Below are 16,802 nucleotides of genomic sequence, written 5' to 3' on the forward strand. Positions count from 1 at the left end.
TCTGCACACCTCTTCAAATTTATTTTAAAAACCATTCAGTTTTACACTTTAAATGGGTAAATTTTATAGTATATAATTTGTATCTTAATGAAGTTATTTATTCCTTAAAGTATATTGTATTGATTGTGCTATTACAGTTGTCCCATTTTTTTTCTCCCCTTATTCCCCTCTCACTACCAGCATCCCTCCCCCGCTTAGTTCATGTCCATGGGTCACACATATAAGTTCTTTGGCTTCTCCATTTTCCATACTGTTCTTAACCTCCTTCTGTTTCTTTTGCACCTACCAATTCTGCTTCTTATTCCCTGTACCTTTTCCCCATCCTCTTCCTCCCCCTCCCCACTGCTAATGCTCCATGTGATCTTATTTTTAAAATGCTCTATACATTGTTTCTAATTTTATCCTCTAATATGTTATAGCTTTTAAATATTGAAAACATTTTTTCTCCCTCACTTCTTCACTTTATCCCTTTCTTATTTTTCTTTCTTCTCTATTTAAAAAATTTCTTTGGGGGAAAGAGCTCTTTTTTTAAGAAAATTATTCTTCTTGTATTGAATTTCTGTTTTCCTTACTCTTCACACTTGATAATTTCCATGTTTTGTGTTGTCAGGTAATGTATTGGGGAACTCAGAGTCTCTTTCACCACACGTGCAAAGGCAAGTGACCAACCTTTCCTTCTTTTCAAATTATAAGAGAAAGTTTGTTGACAAAGTTATAGAGGTAGTAGAAAGGAGCCAGCTGGGCTGCATAGGTTCAGGAACCAAGTTACTAAGGTAGAGGCAGGGCCCTGGAGCTTAGGTGGGAGAAAGGCAAAGGCAAAGCGCCTGAGGGGAAGAAGAGGGGGACAGAAAGGCTCTGACCTGCTCCTGAGAGGGTCAGCCTGCAGGACCAACCTCTCTGCAGACGGATGCAGACCATTCATTCCCCAAGTTAACACTCAGGCAACAGCTAGAATTCCAATTACTTACTTTTCATAAATGAAAATGAGCTTTCCAAACTCATTCAAGTGGCTGGACATTACCTCCTGGTGATGTATCCACACTCAGATACACTCAGGTTACACTCAGATGTAATCCACACTCAGATAATGTGGGTTAAAAGGAATTTGTGCTAAGAGCAAATTTCCTCTTCTGGAATGTGGTAAAGACAGTCCCTCGATGCACATACTACACCCCCATTACGTGCAGGAGACGTGGATTCACCACTAAAGCAGGCTATCTGCTCTGGAGGGGTTTACTCTGAGGCTGGATGACATTCAATGCGGTAGAGAAGATGTTTCAGCAGGCAGGATGCTGTTTAGAAATGTCTAGTTCATCCAAGTTGCAGTTTTGGGACTTTAATCTGGCAGCCCTGTCAACTCTGAAGTTTACACTTCAGAAAAAAATTAATCAAATTTTCTTCACATCCAAAGGAGCCAAATGCCATGTATTATGCAATAGACTTATCTGAAATGCAAATAAAAATGTGGCTGTGATTTTGTTCCCATGCGACTCTGTACCCACACAGTCCTATACATATTGAGTGTGCCTCCTGTTCCAGTGGGTGACCAGAGACCCCAGCTATATGCTCTCTCCCTATTGAGACCCCTTAGGAGGATTAGAGGGGAGGCTGGGCATAGCCTCCCAACCCTCCACCTTCCACCCAATTTGTCCCCAGCTCACTCCTACAGGCTGGTCGCATATGGAGAGCCCATGGCCTAGGAAGGGATCTTCCCTGTGAGCTTTTTCTTTTTCATCTTTTTCATGGGTCAGTTCTCTCTTACTGTTTTCTTGCTACTGCTATCTGATCTCCTGAATCTATTTCTATGTCACTCTCATCCGTGAAAATTTAGGATGTGTTTCAGCTCCCCCACTGATGTTCTTGCCCCACTTGCCTTCTAAATCTTGGAAATACTTACCTTCCAGGATTGGAAGCAGGAAGAGCTGTCTTCCTTTTTCATTTGCACTGCTGGGCAGGAGTAACCTGAATGAAGAAGGGCCTGAGTAGTGTTCCTAATCTTAAGGAGCTACTTTTTCTTTCCTTTTTCTTCTTAGTTTGCTTTTCTTTTTTTTTTTTTTTCTTCTTTTTTTCTGGTCTATTCAATATATGGTCTATTCAAGATATCTTTAAACCAAGCAACCAAACAGGTTATTCCTCAATTTCCTGCTAATTCAGCTTTCATATCTTTTGCAAAAATAAAACCAAACAGTACATGTTTCTTTTGTTTTTTTGAATTCACAAATTCCTCCTCTTCTATGTGTTTGAGGATATGGGTATACCTGTCTTTTAAGCAAAAGCATTTTGCACTTGTAATGTGGTGGGCATTATACCAGTTCATTTATTTCTGATAGCAATTCCATGAGTTTATCAGCACTATTACCTTCGTGCCCCAAATCATAAAACTCGTAAAATGCACTGGGATTTGAATTCCAGGCATGTGGCCTTAGAGATGTACTGGTAACTACCACCTTCTACAACTTTTAATACCTTCGAGCAGGACCACTTCATAATTTATGGGACCCAGTGCAAAATAAAAATGCAGGGCCCCTTGTTGAAAAATTGTGAATTTCAAAATGACAACAGCAGGGGATTAAACTAAGAACAGGGCCATCCAGAGTGTGAGGCCCTATGCTAATGCATAGGTGGAATATCAAAGAGACCAGTTCCGTCTTTAAATACTCCTTCAAAATTGCAGTGTGTGTGTGTGTGGTTATAGTGGATATCAAAGAGAGGGGTGATTATTACTTACATTTAAGACCATGTTGTATCAAGGTACTGTCCTGATTTTGATTCTAGTTCTGTAAGATGCTAACATTTTTGGAATAAAAGTGAATGTGTAAGAGATGTCCTTGTACTCTTTTTTTTATAAGCCTGAAATTATTTCTAAATCAGGTCAGAAGTTCAAAACATTTAAAGCAGGGCGAATCTGTGACCTCAATGGTGAAGAAATTCTGCTTTTCCCCATAACTAATTTTTCCAGTTATTTATTCACTCATCACCAATCTTGGATGGTGATAATTCCCAAGAATCTTCCTTTTTGCCCTCTGATAACCAGAGACTGGGGTCTGGCTAAGATGTGGTAAGAGATTGCTTGTGATGATGGTTACACTCAGTGACCACATTTATGGTTATTGCAGATCCTTCTCCTCACAGAATTTTACCACCTCATAATCGCTTTTGAGGAGATGTTTGGCCTGTTACTAGTTTTTATCAAAGCTTAAAAACACACAACATTGGTTTTGTAAAAAAATTTCAAAATATATCTACCACTATAAATGCAAGCCTAGCTCTGACAGGTGTGGCTTGGTTGAGCATTGCTCCACAAAGTGAAAGGTCACCAGTTCAAATCCTGGTCAGGGCACATGCCTTGGTTGCAGGTTTGGTCCCCTGTCAGTGAGTGTACAGGAGGCAACCAAGTGATGTTTCTCCCTCGCATTGATGTTTCTCTCACCCTTTTTCTTCTTCCCATCCTGTCTCCAAAAATAAATAAAATCGTTAAATACACACACACACACACACACACACACACACGCCTAAAGGTAAATGATACAACCAATGATTACCTCTAAATGGGCTAGCCTGGATTTCACAATTTTATCCATTTATTTGTGAAAAAGGCTACTTTTACGTAGATGGACAATGTGAGACACAGATATTAATCAACTTGGACAGCGGCATGCCATATCATTGTTTTTGTATTATTGATCTCACTCGTTTAGTCCTCAAAAATGACAAATTAATTAGCCACTGGGTGATAAATGGACAGTTCAATGTCGTAACACCATATCACACATTTATTCATCATACAGAGCTACTCACTCAAATGTCAGCACCTAAGTTCTGACTTTTATGATTAGTTTTAAATACAGCCTGTGTCTGCAGCAGGACCTAAAAACAAAACCCAAACCTAAAACCTTTTTACATTCACAAAACTATGTAGGAAAAAATACTGTATATTCTAAATGTATCATTCTAAGCATTGGTAAGGACCATATGAGTCCAACAGTATAAATTAAATCTAAATAAGCGACAACTCTATACTCGTACTGTATTGTTAACATACTTCTACAATTTTATCTTTATTTTTTAAATGATCTTACACATAATTTCATTTCATTATTTTGTAAACAAAAAGAGGCTTAGTCCACTTGGATGATGGCCATGATGAAGATGAGGAAATCAAAGACAGATGCAAACCAAGCTTAAAAGAAAACTGCATTCCCTTCTTGATGGCCTGGACATGGCTTGGCAGGGACAACCCCAGAGTCTGAAGTGGCTGAGTGCCTCATGCCAGCCCTTCAGTCCTAGGTCTGGCCCACAGAAGAGACACCCGAAAAGAGAAGCTGCTCTGATATAAACAAGGCTGGATTCCACTTTTAATTATGATTAATTTGTAGAAGTTAATCAAATTTATACAAATTTATATTAATTTTGAAAAGTGCCTGTAGATAATCAGCAGTAAGCAGTATTCTATACTTCCCAGGATTCTAGCACAGGGCCAGACAGACAACAGGTAATATTTTCTAAGTCATAATTCAAATTTCACAATGATTTATTAAATTCTTCTATTAATACATTTCTGCATCCATAATAAACCATGCTGAAAGGGCCTTCTCATGCACAATGACTTAGAGAGTTCAGCCAATTTCTTCAGGTGCCACTTAGGCTGCACATTATTTCCCTCTGGATGGTGTGCTAACTGGTGCAGTTCCCACACACAGGAAAATTTAATACCTTCAGGTAAGGTGTTCATCATCAGAACTCCTGGTTTCAGATTTAAGACATAAGAGGGTCTGGTCTGGACCCACACACTTTTGTAGGTAATCTCAGTGTAACAGCTTTTCCCCCCTAAAATAAATCGGGAGAAGGTTAAAGAAGTGGGAACTTGTCAACTACCGCTGCAGCGGAGGACTCCCTGTACACACCTGATCGCAATTCCATTTCGTGATATCTAAATAAGTTTGCCTCAACCGAAGTCTAATGCTCCTTACAATTTCACATGCAAGGAAGGTAGGGTGCACCTTTTAACACTGGTTAAAACCAAAAGTAAAAACAGAGATTTATGAATATTTCATGTGACCAAATTCTGTGCCTACTGACAAAATATGCCAGATTATTTATGAAGAATAATGATGCAAGCTGCAAATTTTAATAGCTTAGTGTACAAGCTTATTATAATGCAATATTGCCTTTTTAAGCTTATTCTCTAAGAAATATTATATAAAACTGATATGTACAAATCCTTTGGGAAATAATGTAAAATTTCCATTATTTCAAATACTTTATTATCACACCCTAACAGGAATTACTTTATAATGTTTTGCAGTTATACACCTAATTTTCAAAAATGACATTTAATATCTATATATAGAGAAACGAAAACACGAGTGGTGTTAGACAAACTCAACAAAAAATGACGCAAAGGCTCCAAATATTTTTATTTGGCAATCTAGTTAGCAGCAACACTAAAAAAATTACTAACCCTCTTCTGGTAGTAAAACTGCTACCTATCACTTGTTTTTAATTATAATATTGTGAAACAAAATAATGTGCAAAATAGATTTTAACCCAAAATCCAAAATTATAGATATCAGTTTTAAACAAAGTTTAATTTTATACAAATAAATACAAATTATTTATTTTGTTTTGAAAAGTATATCTTTGTGTGGTTACTGTGTGGGGAAAGGTGTGGGGGAGGGTAAAAGTGGGTACATGGGGGATAAATGGTAGTGGTAAAATACAATTTTTAAAAATTTGCAAAAATATAACAATAAATTTTAAATTAAAAATATTTTAATATAGACTGCAGAAAATTAATGCTGACCACGGTTTATTTTTCCAGCTACTGTTTAAATCAATGAAGTAAACTGTTTAATGAAGTGAAAACTCTTCAAACTGATGATAATTGAAAAAAGACAAAATAGAAAGGGAAACTAATGTAATAAAGGTAAGTTTACAGCATTCTCAAATATGAAAATATTTAGGATGAAAATGAAAATTAGGATGATGTCTTCTGGCATATGGTAATCTTTATGATAGCATATGGCATATAATGTACTTTAGTATGCCATGAAGTTTAGTTAAACCTCAACTTTGATAAAGCTAATAACTATTTTTAAAGGCTGGGATATGTGAACTACAGTAGCAGCACTTTAAAGCAGAAGAATAGAAATAAAGGGAAATTACATTACATCATTAAAAAGTATTCATTAACTCCTATTGCAGATTTTATTTTTATATAAAAACACTTATAATTCATTTTTCAATTAATGCTTGTATGCAAAAATTGAAATTACCCTACATTAAATTTCTGAAGTAACTGAAATTAGATACAAAAAATACACATGAGTGCAGACACATGAGAATTACTTCCCTTCTGTGAAAACTGTGTAGAAGTGTTCCATCAGGTAATATACACTATTAGAGATAAAAATTGCAAACTTGAAATAAACCAAAAAGACTTAAGCAACCTATATCTTATTTTGAGTCTACTTATTTAATATGATATATATTTAGGTTTTCAATTACTTTTTCATGTAGTGAATACAGAATTTCTGTGTTTTTTTTTCACCAGCTCAAATATTACCTGAAAAAAGGAGAGGGGTGTATTTCACACAAAAGCCCAGGATCAACCTAAGACTCCCCCAAAGGTCTTGCTGTCCCACAGATACGAGCCCTTGTTTCATAGTAGACAGTGGAACGCCATTTTTGAATACATCATTTCTGCCCCTTTGAGCCCTGTGCTTCCTCCAAGACAAGAAACTACGGCTAAGTTGTTCATCATGGCATTATAGTGAAAAAATCTTTCTAATTCTATCTTTCCTTAAATGAGTTCTATTTCTTGTAAACCACATGACAGCCTTTGGCTGTGGTTGTCTGTTAAAATTTCCTGTTTGGTCTGGTTTCAGCAAACCAAAACAAATAGCTCACAAAAAAGGCTATGGTAACTACTCTTTTTTTCTTTTTGGTTTGTCCAGTTAAGTGTTTTCTCCTTAGAGGTACATAGAATGGGAGGAAAACTGCCACAAACAAGGTGTAAGCAGATCACAGAAGTTTCAAGGCACCAAAAAAAGTGCCATCTCCATCCTGTGATATTTTAGCATCTTCGCGTGGTATTGCAAGTTGAAGTTCATCTCCTTCTTCAAGCTTTGCAATGCCTAGAAAAGAATGGTTTACAAGAACTTTAAGTAGTTGTACAATGGAAATGAAGAGAAAGAAATATCAAGGAAAATTATTTTGTTTTGAAAAAAAGTGTTAATGTAGGCATTCACACTTCAAATTACACCAGTGGACTTCTAAACCAATTACTATTCTACTAGCCCCAAAAAATGTTAAAGAAAATAAACAAAAGGAGTTACAGTAGAGGCAAATGTATTTATCACCTATTGCTTATAAAATGGAAAACCTGAACAGGAACCAAATGTTTAAGAAAAACTGTGAAGTAAATTATAGCACATCCCTTGAGGGAACAGTATAGAGTTAAAAATAGTTTTGCTTCATTTTATTGACAAGAAAAACTTTTGATAATATTAAATAAAATACACACACATATATACTTTTAAATATGAATATAAAATATGTAGATTAAAAGTAAAATACAAAACACCATTTATTAACAGAGCACATCTGTTACATAGTGTTTCTCTAGAGACAAGACTATGGGATTAGGAGTCATTTGGATTACTTTTTATGGCCTCCTATGTTTTGTTTCCTTAAATGACTACATTTGTCTTAATAACCAAAAGCAACAAAATAATTAGCTTATTAAAACTAAACAATATACTACTGTAGGTACCTAAATATAATGACATAGTTTGTGATTCACAAATGTAAATCATAATTCAAGAACTACACTCAATGTATCAGGTAATTTCTGGCCCCATTATAAAATATCTAAATGAAGGAAAAAAAAGAGGAGAAGCAAGGGAAGAAGAAACAAAGAAACTAACAACAAAATAGTATCTGAATTGCCAACACTTTTGACAAACATTTTAAAAAGTAGCTGAATTTTTTCATTAATATACAGTGAAAATGTACTTACATGAACACATCTATTTTAACATCTATCCTATCTCAGAGCCCAAAGAACCCGATTTCCTTAGGCACCAGTTAATTGGTGTTTATCTACAGAAGAGATCTGATGTATCAGATGCCTTTCTAGACACACACAGAAAAGTGTGACAATATTTTTTGTCACCAAGGTTCTTATTTTTTGTAATGGACCAAGACAGACAACAAACAAAAAAACACAGTTTATGTATTGTTAAGGGTAATTAATGTGTGCATTTTCTAGGATTGGCAAAACATTTAATGACTAAATAATAAAAAAAGATTGGAATTTGTTGTTGACTGCGTTAGTCACTACCATAGAGATTGAAGACAATTTAATATTTTGACAAAGGCCATAGATCACAAAGCATTAAGTAATAGTAACTCTCAAAATAAAGTGTGAGTGACCCCTCCCACCAACATGTTTTGTTTTTTATTTTTTATTTAAGAAAGTATTAAAAGTTTTCTAAAATAGAGAGAATAATGTAAATTCCACATACTCATTACTCAGTTTCAAAAATTATTAACCCAATGACAATCTTGTTTCATCTATAATTTGAAGCAAACTCTAGACAGCATATCCTGTGAATGTTTCTGTATGTATCTACACAACTTAACCACAAGAACCGACCACTTTTCAAAATAGGTTCTCCTTAAAATTCTGACACTGTTATTGGCTATTTCAATTCTTTGAGCTTATACCAATCTAAGCTTTTCTACAATAAACACGTTTAATTTGTTAATAAAATAATGAATAAAATTCCGCCTTGTATAGAAAAGAGGTTCTTTGGTATTATGTTGGGTTCCTCAAAAGGAGCATTTTAATTTTTTTCTGGTTATTATGGAAGAGCTTTATACACTTATACAGTAATCTGTCACTAATGATTTTAAACAAATTCACCCCAGAACAGATAAAAATTGCAAACCTAAAATTTCATACAGAATGCATCTCACACATAACACTAAGCTGTTAGCACTGAGAAATACTTTAAGGTCAAATTGTTTATTCTTAAAAAGGAAGGCATCTAGGAAATCTGGTTAAGAAAGCAAATGTGAGAGGAACAGATTATTAGGAAAGCTGAAAGTCTGTTGTAGGTATAAGTACTGAGCAATATAAATAAATAGCAGACTGGCATAGCCTCAATTATAAATATTTTGCAGCATTGAAACACTAGTGACCACTGGGTGCAGTGAAGCAGTTTTTTATGAAAGTTAGGAATTTCCAATGCAACAAACTTCTCCATCAACCTGTTAGAATTTTTTATGGCCTCAGATCTAGAATGATAATCATCCCTATTATTGTGTGCTATGTCCCTTTCTTTCTCATTCATTGTGCATTTGTTAGTAAACACCTTCAAAATATGGTACGTCACACTGTACAGCCAATCTCCAATCCTAGGTTTCATACTGCCATTTCACAGGAACTGGACCCAAAGACATTGTTCAGGGTTCTAAATGGATTTGTCAAAATCACCAGAGGAATAAATGCGATAAGGCAAGTACTCTTTGTTTTTCCTCATATCAGACTTGATTAATTTGGACTTACCCCCCAAACAAAATAAAGGCTATCTTGGCAATGCAGCCAACACAGAGCTGAAATTAATAAAGCCTACCCATTCTCTTTTAACTCCATATCTTTACTGCCCCAGAGGTGAAATGCATGCACACTCCCACAGTTTCACATCCCAAAGTCACCTGTCTGGTGCCCATTATACCCGATGTTACCTGCCTGAAAGTGAGAGAGAAGCCACTGGGCAATGTGGCCTGACCCTCAAATCAGCCAAGGGAATTTTATCCCTAGCATGTAAAGAAGATTTTTTGGTATCTCACACTCTGAAATCAAACTGGATGGTTGAAACCATGTTCTGGAACATAGTGGCTGTGCAGCCTAAGACAACAGGTGTTACCATAGCTCTGTGCCTCGGATTTTACCTCTTTAAACAGGAGGATTAAATGAACAAGAATAAAATGCAGACAAGGGTGCCTGACACATGCTAATAACTCTCTTATCTTCTATTATTGTTGTTGTTATTAGAAGTTAAAGAAAATAAAGCTGCCCTGGCTGATGTGGCTCAGTGGATTGAGTGCCAGCCTGCGAACCAAAGGGTTGAGGGTTCGATTCCTAGTCAGGGCACATGGCTGGGTTGTGGGCTGGGTCCCCAGTAGGAGGTATGTGAGAGGCAACCACACATTGATGTTTCTCTCCCTCTCTTTCTCCCTCCCTTTCTCTGTCTAAAAATAAACAAATAAAATCTTAAAAAAAGAAAATAAAGCTTATAATTGTTCTTAGTGTTGATGGCTATGGAGTTACTGCCCTTTCTAAACGTATATAAAAATAATAAAACTATTACTAATGATTTTATCTGTCTCAGTTAAATCAGACTAGCTTGTCATTCAAGACAACAAAAACCAGACAGTATATTGTGGAATGTCTTTCTATTTATAGAGAACTATTATTTACCAGCTGAATAACAGGAATTATTGGGTAGTGTTTCAGGCATATTTTGAATACATCGGAACAAAGTCACCAGACTCAATTCATTTCCAAAGACATGGACTTTTTTCCTCTGTATTAGGTGTCCCATGGCAAAGGTGTTATCGGTGTACAAAACCTGAGAAATAAACCAAAGAACTCAGTCAGAAGTGAGCACAAAATGGAAAGCACGGGGCTGTGGCAGCAGAATGGGAATGGAACTGACCTGACCATATATAAAAAAGTAACCGGTTTCTTTGACCAATATTTTATTTTCTTTTTCTTCTAGGGCTCTTCCTCTTTTAAAGCTGAGAAGCCATGGAACGAATGTGTAAGATCCTACAACGAAGAGAACAATTTACAAGACAGGAAACTGAGAAAAGCAATTTTTCATATCCACTTCATTTCTAAACTGAGTCTGAGACATAGAGGAGAATTTTATGCTTTAAAAAAAGGGAAATAGAAGACAAATCACATTACTCCACTGGTTTTTCCAGTGTCGTTTACATATTAACTCAGGCAACTGTCAGATACAGGAACTTGGCAGCAAACACGTCACATGAAATGTCTGGTTTTCTTACATTCTTCTGTATTTCAGCCATTTTCCTAATAAAGGCTGGTCTGGATAGGAAAGTCTGAGGCAAAGAATGTACAAACTGTCTCTGAATGACACAGTAAGAGATATTTTTCTCTCTCCATTTTTCTTTGGTTTCTAAAGAGGACACAGTAAATATGTTGACAGTTTAGCAAAAGTTATCAGGAGAGGGCAAGCCCCTCTTTCCACTGAAATAATGTGTGAGAACAGGCATGGATGAGTTTGCCCTGTTATTCATAACTGAGGTCTTTGGTTCACAGGTCATCCTCACCCAGTATGCTACCAGAGGTTTTTTATTTTAGGACAGTATTTCTCAGAGATCTCTTTAGGGAAGAGCAAGTAGGGTCATCAGGCTTGGCTCATTTGGGGGGTCACTCACTGCCTGTGAGAGATGCGGCGGGAGAGTTTCCTGTGAGTCCTTAAGAGGGGTGTGTAAGAGCGCCTTTGAAAGGTCAGTTTAAGGAGAGTAAGGAAAGTTACTAAGACATAGTTTCTACTGTGAAATGGCTCGGGAACTATGATAATGATCTGTAATGTTCAAGCTGAAGTGGTTTCTGTTCACTACTACATTTTTCTATTATCCCTCAGACTTTACTTGGAGAGTAACAAGGGAAGGCACTGTGTTCCTGAGTAGGATGAAGGGGGCAGAGAGAAGATAGAAACTACAGAAATGTGTTAGCAAGAGGGACCAAATCACTGAGCCAGAACACGGAGCTTTTGGACATCAACCCCCATTAAGAGAGGAAACACTCCTTTCCTGTCAATTCACAGTATTAAGTTCACTGGTATAGATTCTCACCATTAAGTAAATATTGGAGTAAATGGTGAACCATAAAGCTAGACTGGGAAATAAATAAATTGGTATTTATTTACCAATAAATACCAATAAATAAATTGTAGGGGAATAAATTGGTATAAAATAAGTAAGTAGAAAATTTAAAAATGGTAATATAAGAATAGACTAATAAAATGAAACTGGTAATCTAAAATAATGCTAAAATGTTTTTATGATTGATAATGTTGAATCATTTGTGTCCCCAAGCTTCACCTTGGTTATAACAAAAATGGGAAGAAAATCAATAATAAAATTCAGAGTCTACAAGACAATATACCAGCAGCTCCACAAAAGAACAACTTGTGACAGATTTTAGATTAAGGGAAATTTTCCCCTGAGGATTTTCTTAAGGAGATATATTAAGATGTGGTAGTTGATAATGCTTTCGAATTCACGAATACAACTACTCAGTGTGCAGCCCACTTCAATAGGGTCCCAAGGCAAGCCCCTCATATCTGAACTTTTCCTAAATAGAACTTTCAAGGAAAGAATATAAAACAAGCACACATATTTTATGAATATTTCTAAGGAGTTAAGAACCCAAGGTGATCAAACAAAGCAAATGTCACTGTAAGTTCAAGTTAAAATGAAACAATTCCTTAAGGCAGCCTTCCAAGTTCAGATTACCACAGACAGAGGAAGAACAACGAGAGGGAGAGTGAGGAGGAGGGAGAGAGGAAGGCAAGGAAGGGGCATCCCAGATCTTCACAGGTGCTCTTGTACACCTAAATACTGCCAGAAACCTCTTCTGTCCCATCCCTCACAGGGAGCGAATGACCTCAATACGGGGCAGGCCTGAGGACCCCATTGCTGCTTCCAAAGAAGGTCTGAGAAATACTTTCCTTAAGTGAAAACCCTCCAGTGGTATGTATACTGGATAATTAACGATACCTGCGAATCAAAGATACCCTAAGTCACGAATAATGGGCAAACCCATCATTGCCTGTTTTTTAATACAACATTATTTTGGTGAAAAGATTATAATAATGGAGTATTTTTATGTTTTTCTTTTAAATTTTTCTCATTTTATTATTGTTGTTCAAGTACAGTTGTCTCCATTTTCCCCCCAAACTCCACCCACCCCAGCTATCCCCACTTCCCATCCTTGAAGTTTAACTGAGATCATGTGCCCATAGCACTTTTCCATGTAGAATGCTGAACGTAAAAGAAAGGATCAATTTCATGGTTATTATTGCAAAATATGAACTGATGACTCTCAAAACAATTGCTTTAGTGGTTGTAATAATACTTTTTTGATACTCTGACCAAAGAGGCTGTCTTTCCCTTTTAAAATAATGCACAACTTAGATTCCAACTTCTCTGGGTTCAGGTACTGTTTATGTATGGTTCTCTGCTATTTCCCCAGGGCCTAAAATGATGACTGGCCCACAGCAGACATGCAGCAAACATCTGAATTAACTAATTCAACATTAAACATAAAAGAATTAAAATGGTGGTATACTAAGCAATTAGTCACAAGCATTCATTTTTTAAGAGCATTTTACTACTTAATTATGGAAACTCTGGGAAATGAAACATCCTCCATTATAGAGGTAATATATACTCTTAAATTGAAGTAAAAAATGTTTGCAAAACTGCTTGTTTATATTCTAGCTAGAGATATTTATTTACTAATTTTTTAATATCTTAAATTGATTTCCTGTTTCTTTACACTATATTCATTTCTATCTATAAAATTATTAAGCCAGTTCTTACCAAATTCTACAGTTGTACTGTCAGAATGGGGAGGAAAACAGGTAGTTATTAAGTTTATATTTTTATTTTCTCTTGATATTTTCTTTTGGTATATCATCATATCTTGTGTTAACCAAAAAAGAAAGTTTAGGCTGTAATAAAATATAAAAAGCTTTTGTTTGAGCAAAGGAAGAACTGCAGTCCAGGCATAGATTTAGGCAGCAACTAAATTGTGCTCCAAGTGGAACAAAGAAAGGAAGAAAGGCAGGGTTCATAAAGGTCAAAACCATAAGACTTGTTCTCCTAATAGTCCCCATGTAAATGAAGGGTGTTGGTCAGGTCAGTTGGGTTCAGTTAGACCCATTATGTAAATGCAGGATCCAGGCTGTTGAAACAGACTGGTTCCTTTTAAGGTGAAGCATATAGATGGTCTGATCACCATGATGAGGAGGAAGTAAGGCTGGTATATGTCCACATAGCAATCATGGGTCCAGGATGTTTGTTGTTTGACCTTGAGCCGAGTTTAGCCACAGGTCAGCAACTTAACAGTTCTAAGAACTGAGACACCAGATGTGCATAGGCCCCACTTGTCAGTGAGTATCTTAGCAATGCTTAGTGCATTTTATTTTTTCCATTATCACTTGCTGAAAATATTCTTATTAAAGATAGTACATGTTTACTTGTTATTATGTACTTTCTGTATTTCTTCCCACTGCATGTACACAAACATACATCCACATTCACTCACACATACACAGGGATTCTATTCCCTAAGGCCAAAGCTGTGACTCTGCTATAGCCATAGCTATAAACCCAAATGCTGAGAATGAAGCCTAGCACATATTATGCATTCAATAAATGCATGCTGTTGAATAAATGTTAAATCCTTAAAGAAAACAAGCTAAACAATAAATTAAAAGAAAAATCATAAACTTAAGTGTAGATATGTTTCCACATCTTAAAATTTACTTAGACTTTTAACATGTCAGACTACTGATAAATGCTAACAAGAGTATATGAATTAAGTGCCTATTCTGTAGAATGCTTTTCTAAGCAAGCATGTGTCATTCCTAATAGCACATATTTAAAAATTTAGAAGTAAATTACAAGAGTATTAAAGTTGATTTTTCTTAGTTAACAGATAAAGTACAGATTTACCTTAGTATAAAAATGTGAACTTCCCTTCTCCACTCAGCTTCAAACATGTGGTATATTTAAATGTTTTTGAAAACTTAAAAGAATTATTGTGTACATTAATATGTGAAAATAAAAATCTTCTTTAGCACAGCTAAAGAAAATAGTATTAAAACAAAAAGAGAACCAACTGTATGGGAAAAATGTTTGCCAATGATACCTCAGACAGGGTTTAATCTCCAAAATATATAAAGAACTCACATGACTCCACTCTAAGAAGACAAGCAACCCAATTAAAAAATGGGCAAAGGACTTGAACAGACACTTCTCCAAGGAGGACATACGGAGGATCCAGAGACACATGAAAAAATGCTCCGTATCGCTAGCTATCAAAGAGATGCAAATTAAAACCACAATGAGGTACCACTTTACACTGCTGAGAATGGCCATCACAAACAAAGCAACAAACAAGTGTTGGAGAGGTTGTAGAGAAAAGGGAACCCTAGCGTACTGCTGGTGAAATTGCAGACTGGTGCAACCACTGTAGAAAACAGTATCGAATTTTCTAAGAAAACTAAAAATGAATCTGTCATTTGAGTCAGCAATTCCACTGCTAGGATTATATCCTAAGAACCCTGAAACACCAATCCAAAAGAACCTATGCAACCCAATGTTCATAGCAGCACAATTTACAATAGCCAAGAGTTGGAAGCAACCTAGGTGCCTGTCAGTAAATGAACGGATCAAAAAATGTAGTACATATACACAATGGAAATCTATGCATCAGAAAGAAAGCAGGAGTTCCTACCCTTTGCAACAGCATGGATGGAACTGGAAAGCATTATGCTGAGTGAAATAAGCCAGGTGGTGAAAGACAACATACAATCTCACCTTTAACAGGAAGCTAAACAACAAAACAAACAAGCAAGCAAAATATAATCAAAGACAATGAAATACAGAACAGGGGGACAGTGACCAGAGGGGAAAGAGGAGGGAATTTCAAGAGAAAAGGGAAAGGTTTACAGGAACAAGTATAAAGGACACATGGACAAGGGGGGGAGGGGAAAATGGGAGGGAGGTGGGGAGGGCTGGGGGTGGGCTGGAATTGGAGTAAACAGCAGAAAACTGCGCTTGAACAACAATTAAAATAAAATTTAAAAATGTGTGAAATTAAATTAAAATACTGTCAGTACTAATATGTGAAAATAATTTACATGCATGAATGTATATCTAAACCTGTCTGCTCTTGAAAAAAATAGATATTTCCTATCCTGACATATATAAAAAAGTAGTAAATAAATTTTAGGATGACACAACTTTATGTGAAACTGTGAAACTTTATTAAAGATATATTTCAGTAATATTGAATAGGAAGTCTCCTCCAAATATATTTATACTTCAATGTTACCTTCCTCAATAACTGAAAGTAAATGCTACTTATCACACATGTCATATGTCATAGCTGGCACATGGTTACTTCTCTTGCTTTTCTAGTCTGTTATCTTTAATATGCTGGAAATAGTTTTAAAGAAGAATATATTAATAGTACTTCTTTAAAGGTAGATTAAGTAAACCATATTTTTTATAGTTGTAAAATAAATACAGTTTGGCACTGAAATCTATAGTATGTATGCTTCATTCTGTAGATGAGGCAGGGCTAGGAAAGTCAACAGAAAGCAGATTAAAAAGCTGGGCAAGCAGGACCATGTTGACTGAGCTATATGAACAGCAATGGAAAGTACCTGAAGGGCTGTGAGTGGTAGAGAAAATGATTAGTTGTGTGTAGAAATATCACTCAGTGGCTACTGTGTAAGAAAAGGTGCAAAACTAGAGGCAAGAAAATTAGAATGTGGATGTTGGTGATTTGTACCAGGAATGTAAAATGCAAATAAAGAGAAATAGATTAATTCAAATTATATTCATAAAAAGTAAATGATAGAGTTTTGAGATTAATGTACTGAGTTAGAGGAAACAGTCAAGGATGACACCCAGAATTCTGGACTAAAGAACTAAGAATATAGTTAGCACACTTACTGAAACAG

The 16,802-nt window shown here is 35.9% G+C and overlaps 1 protein-coding gene across 1 annotated transcript in view; it reads right to left on the minus strand.

Annotated features, from left to right (window-relative positions):
- Positions 1-5,569: 5,569 nt before the first annotated feature.
- The window catches only part of TNFSF13B (TNF superfamily member 13b), a 44,489-nt gene continuing 33,256 nt past the window's right edge, over positions 5,570-16,802 (minus strand). The window contains exons 4-6 of the mRNA XM_037136674.2: positions 10,728-10,840; positions 10,490-10,640; positions 5,570-7,136 (exon numbers count right to left, since the gene is read on the minus strand). Of these exons, the coding sequence (XP_036992569.2) occupies positions 7,024-7,136; positions 10,490-10,640; positions 10,728-10,840 (377 nt within the window). The 3' untranslated portion in view covers positions 5,570-7,023. The remainder of the gene's footprint in view (positions 7,137-10,489; positions 10,641-10,727; positions 10,841-16,802) is intronic.

This window comes from Artibeus jamaicensis, unplaced genomic scaffold (assembly GCF_021234435.1).
Source record: "Artibeus jamaicensis isolate MK-2021 breed Jamaican fruit bat unplaced genomic scaffold, CSHL_Jam_final contig_559, whole genome shotgun sequence".
Classification (NCBI taxonomy): domain Eukaryota; kingdom Metazoa; phylum Chordata; class Mammalia; order Chiroptera; family Phyllostomidae; genus Artibeus; species Artibeus jamaicensis.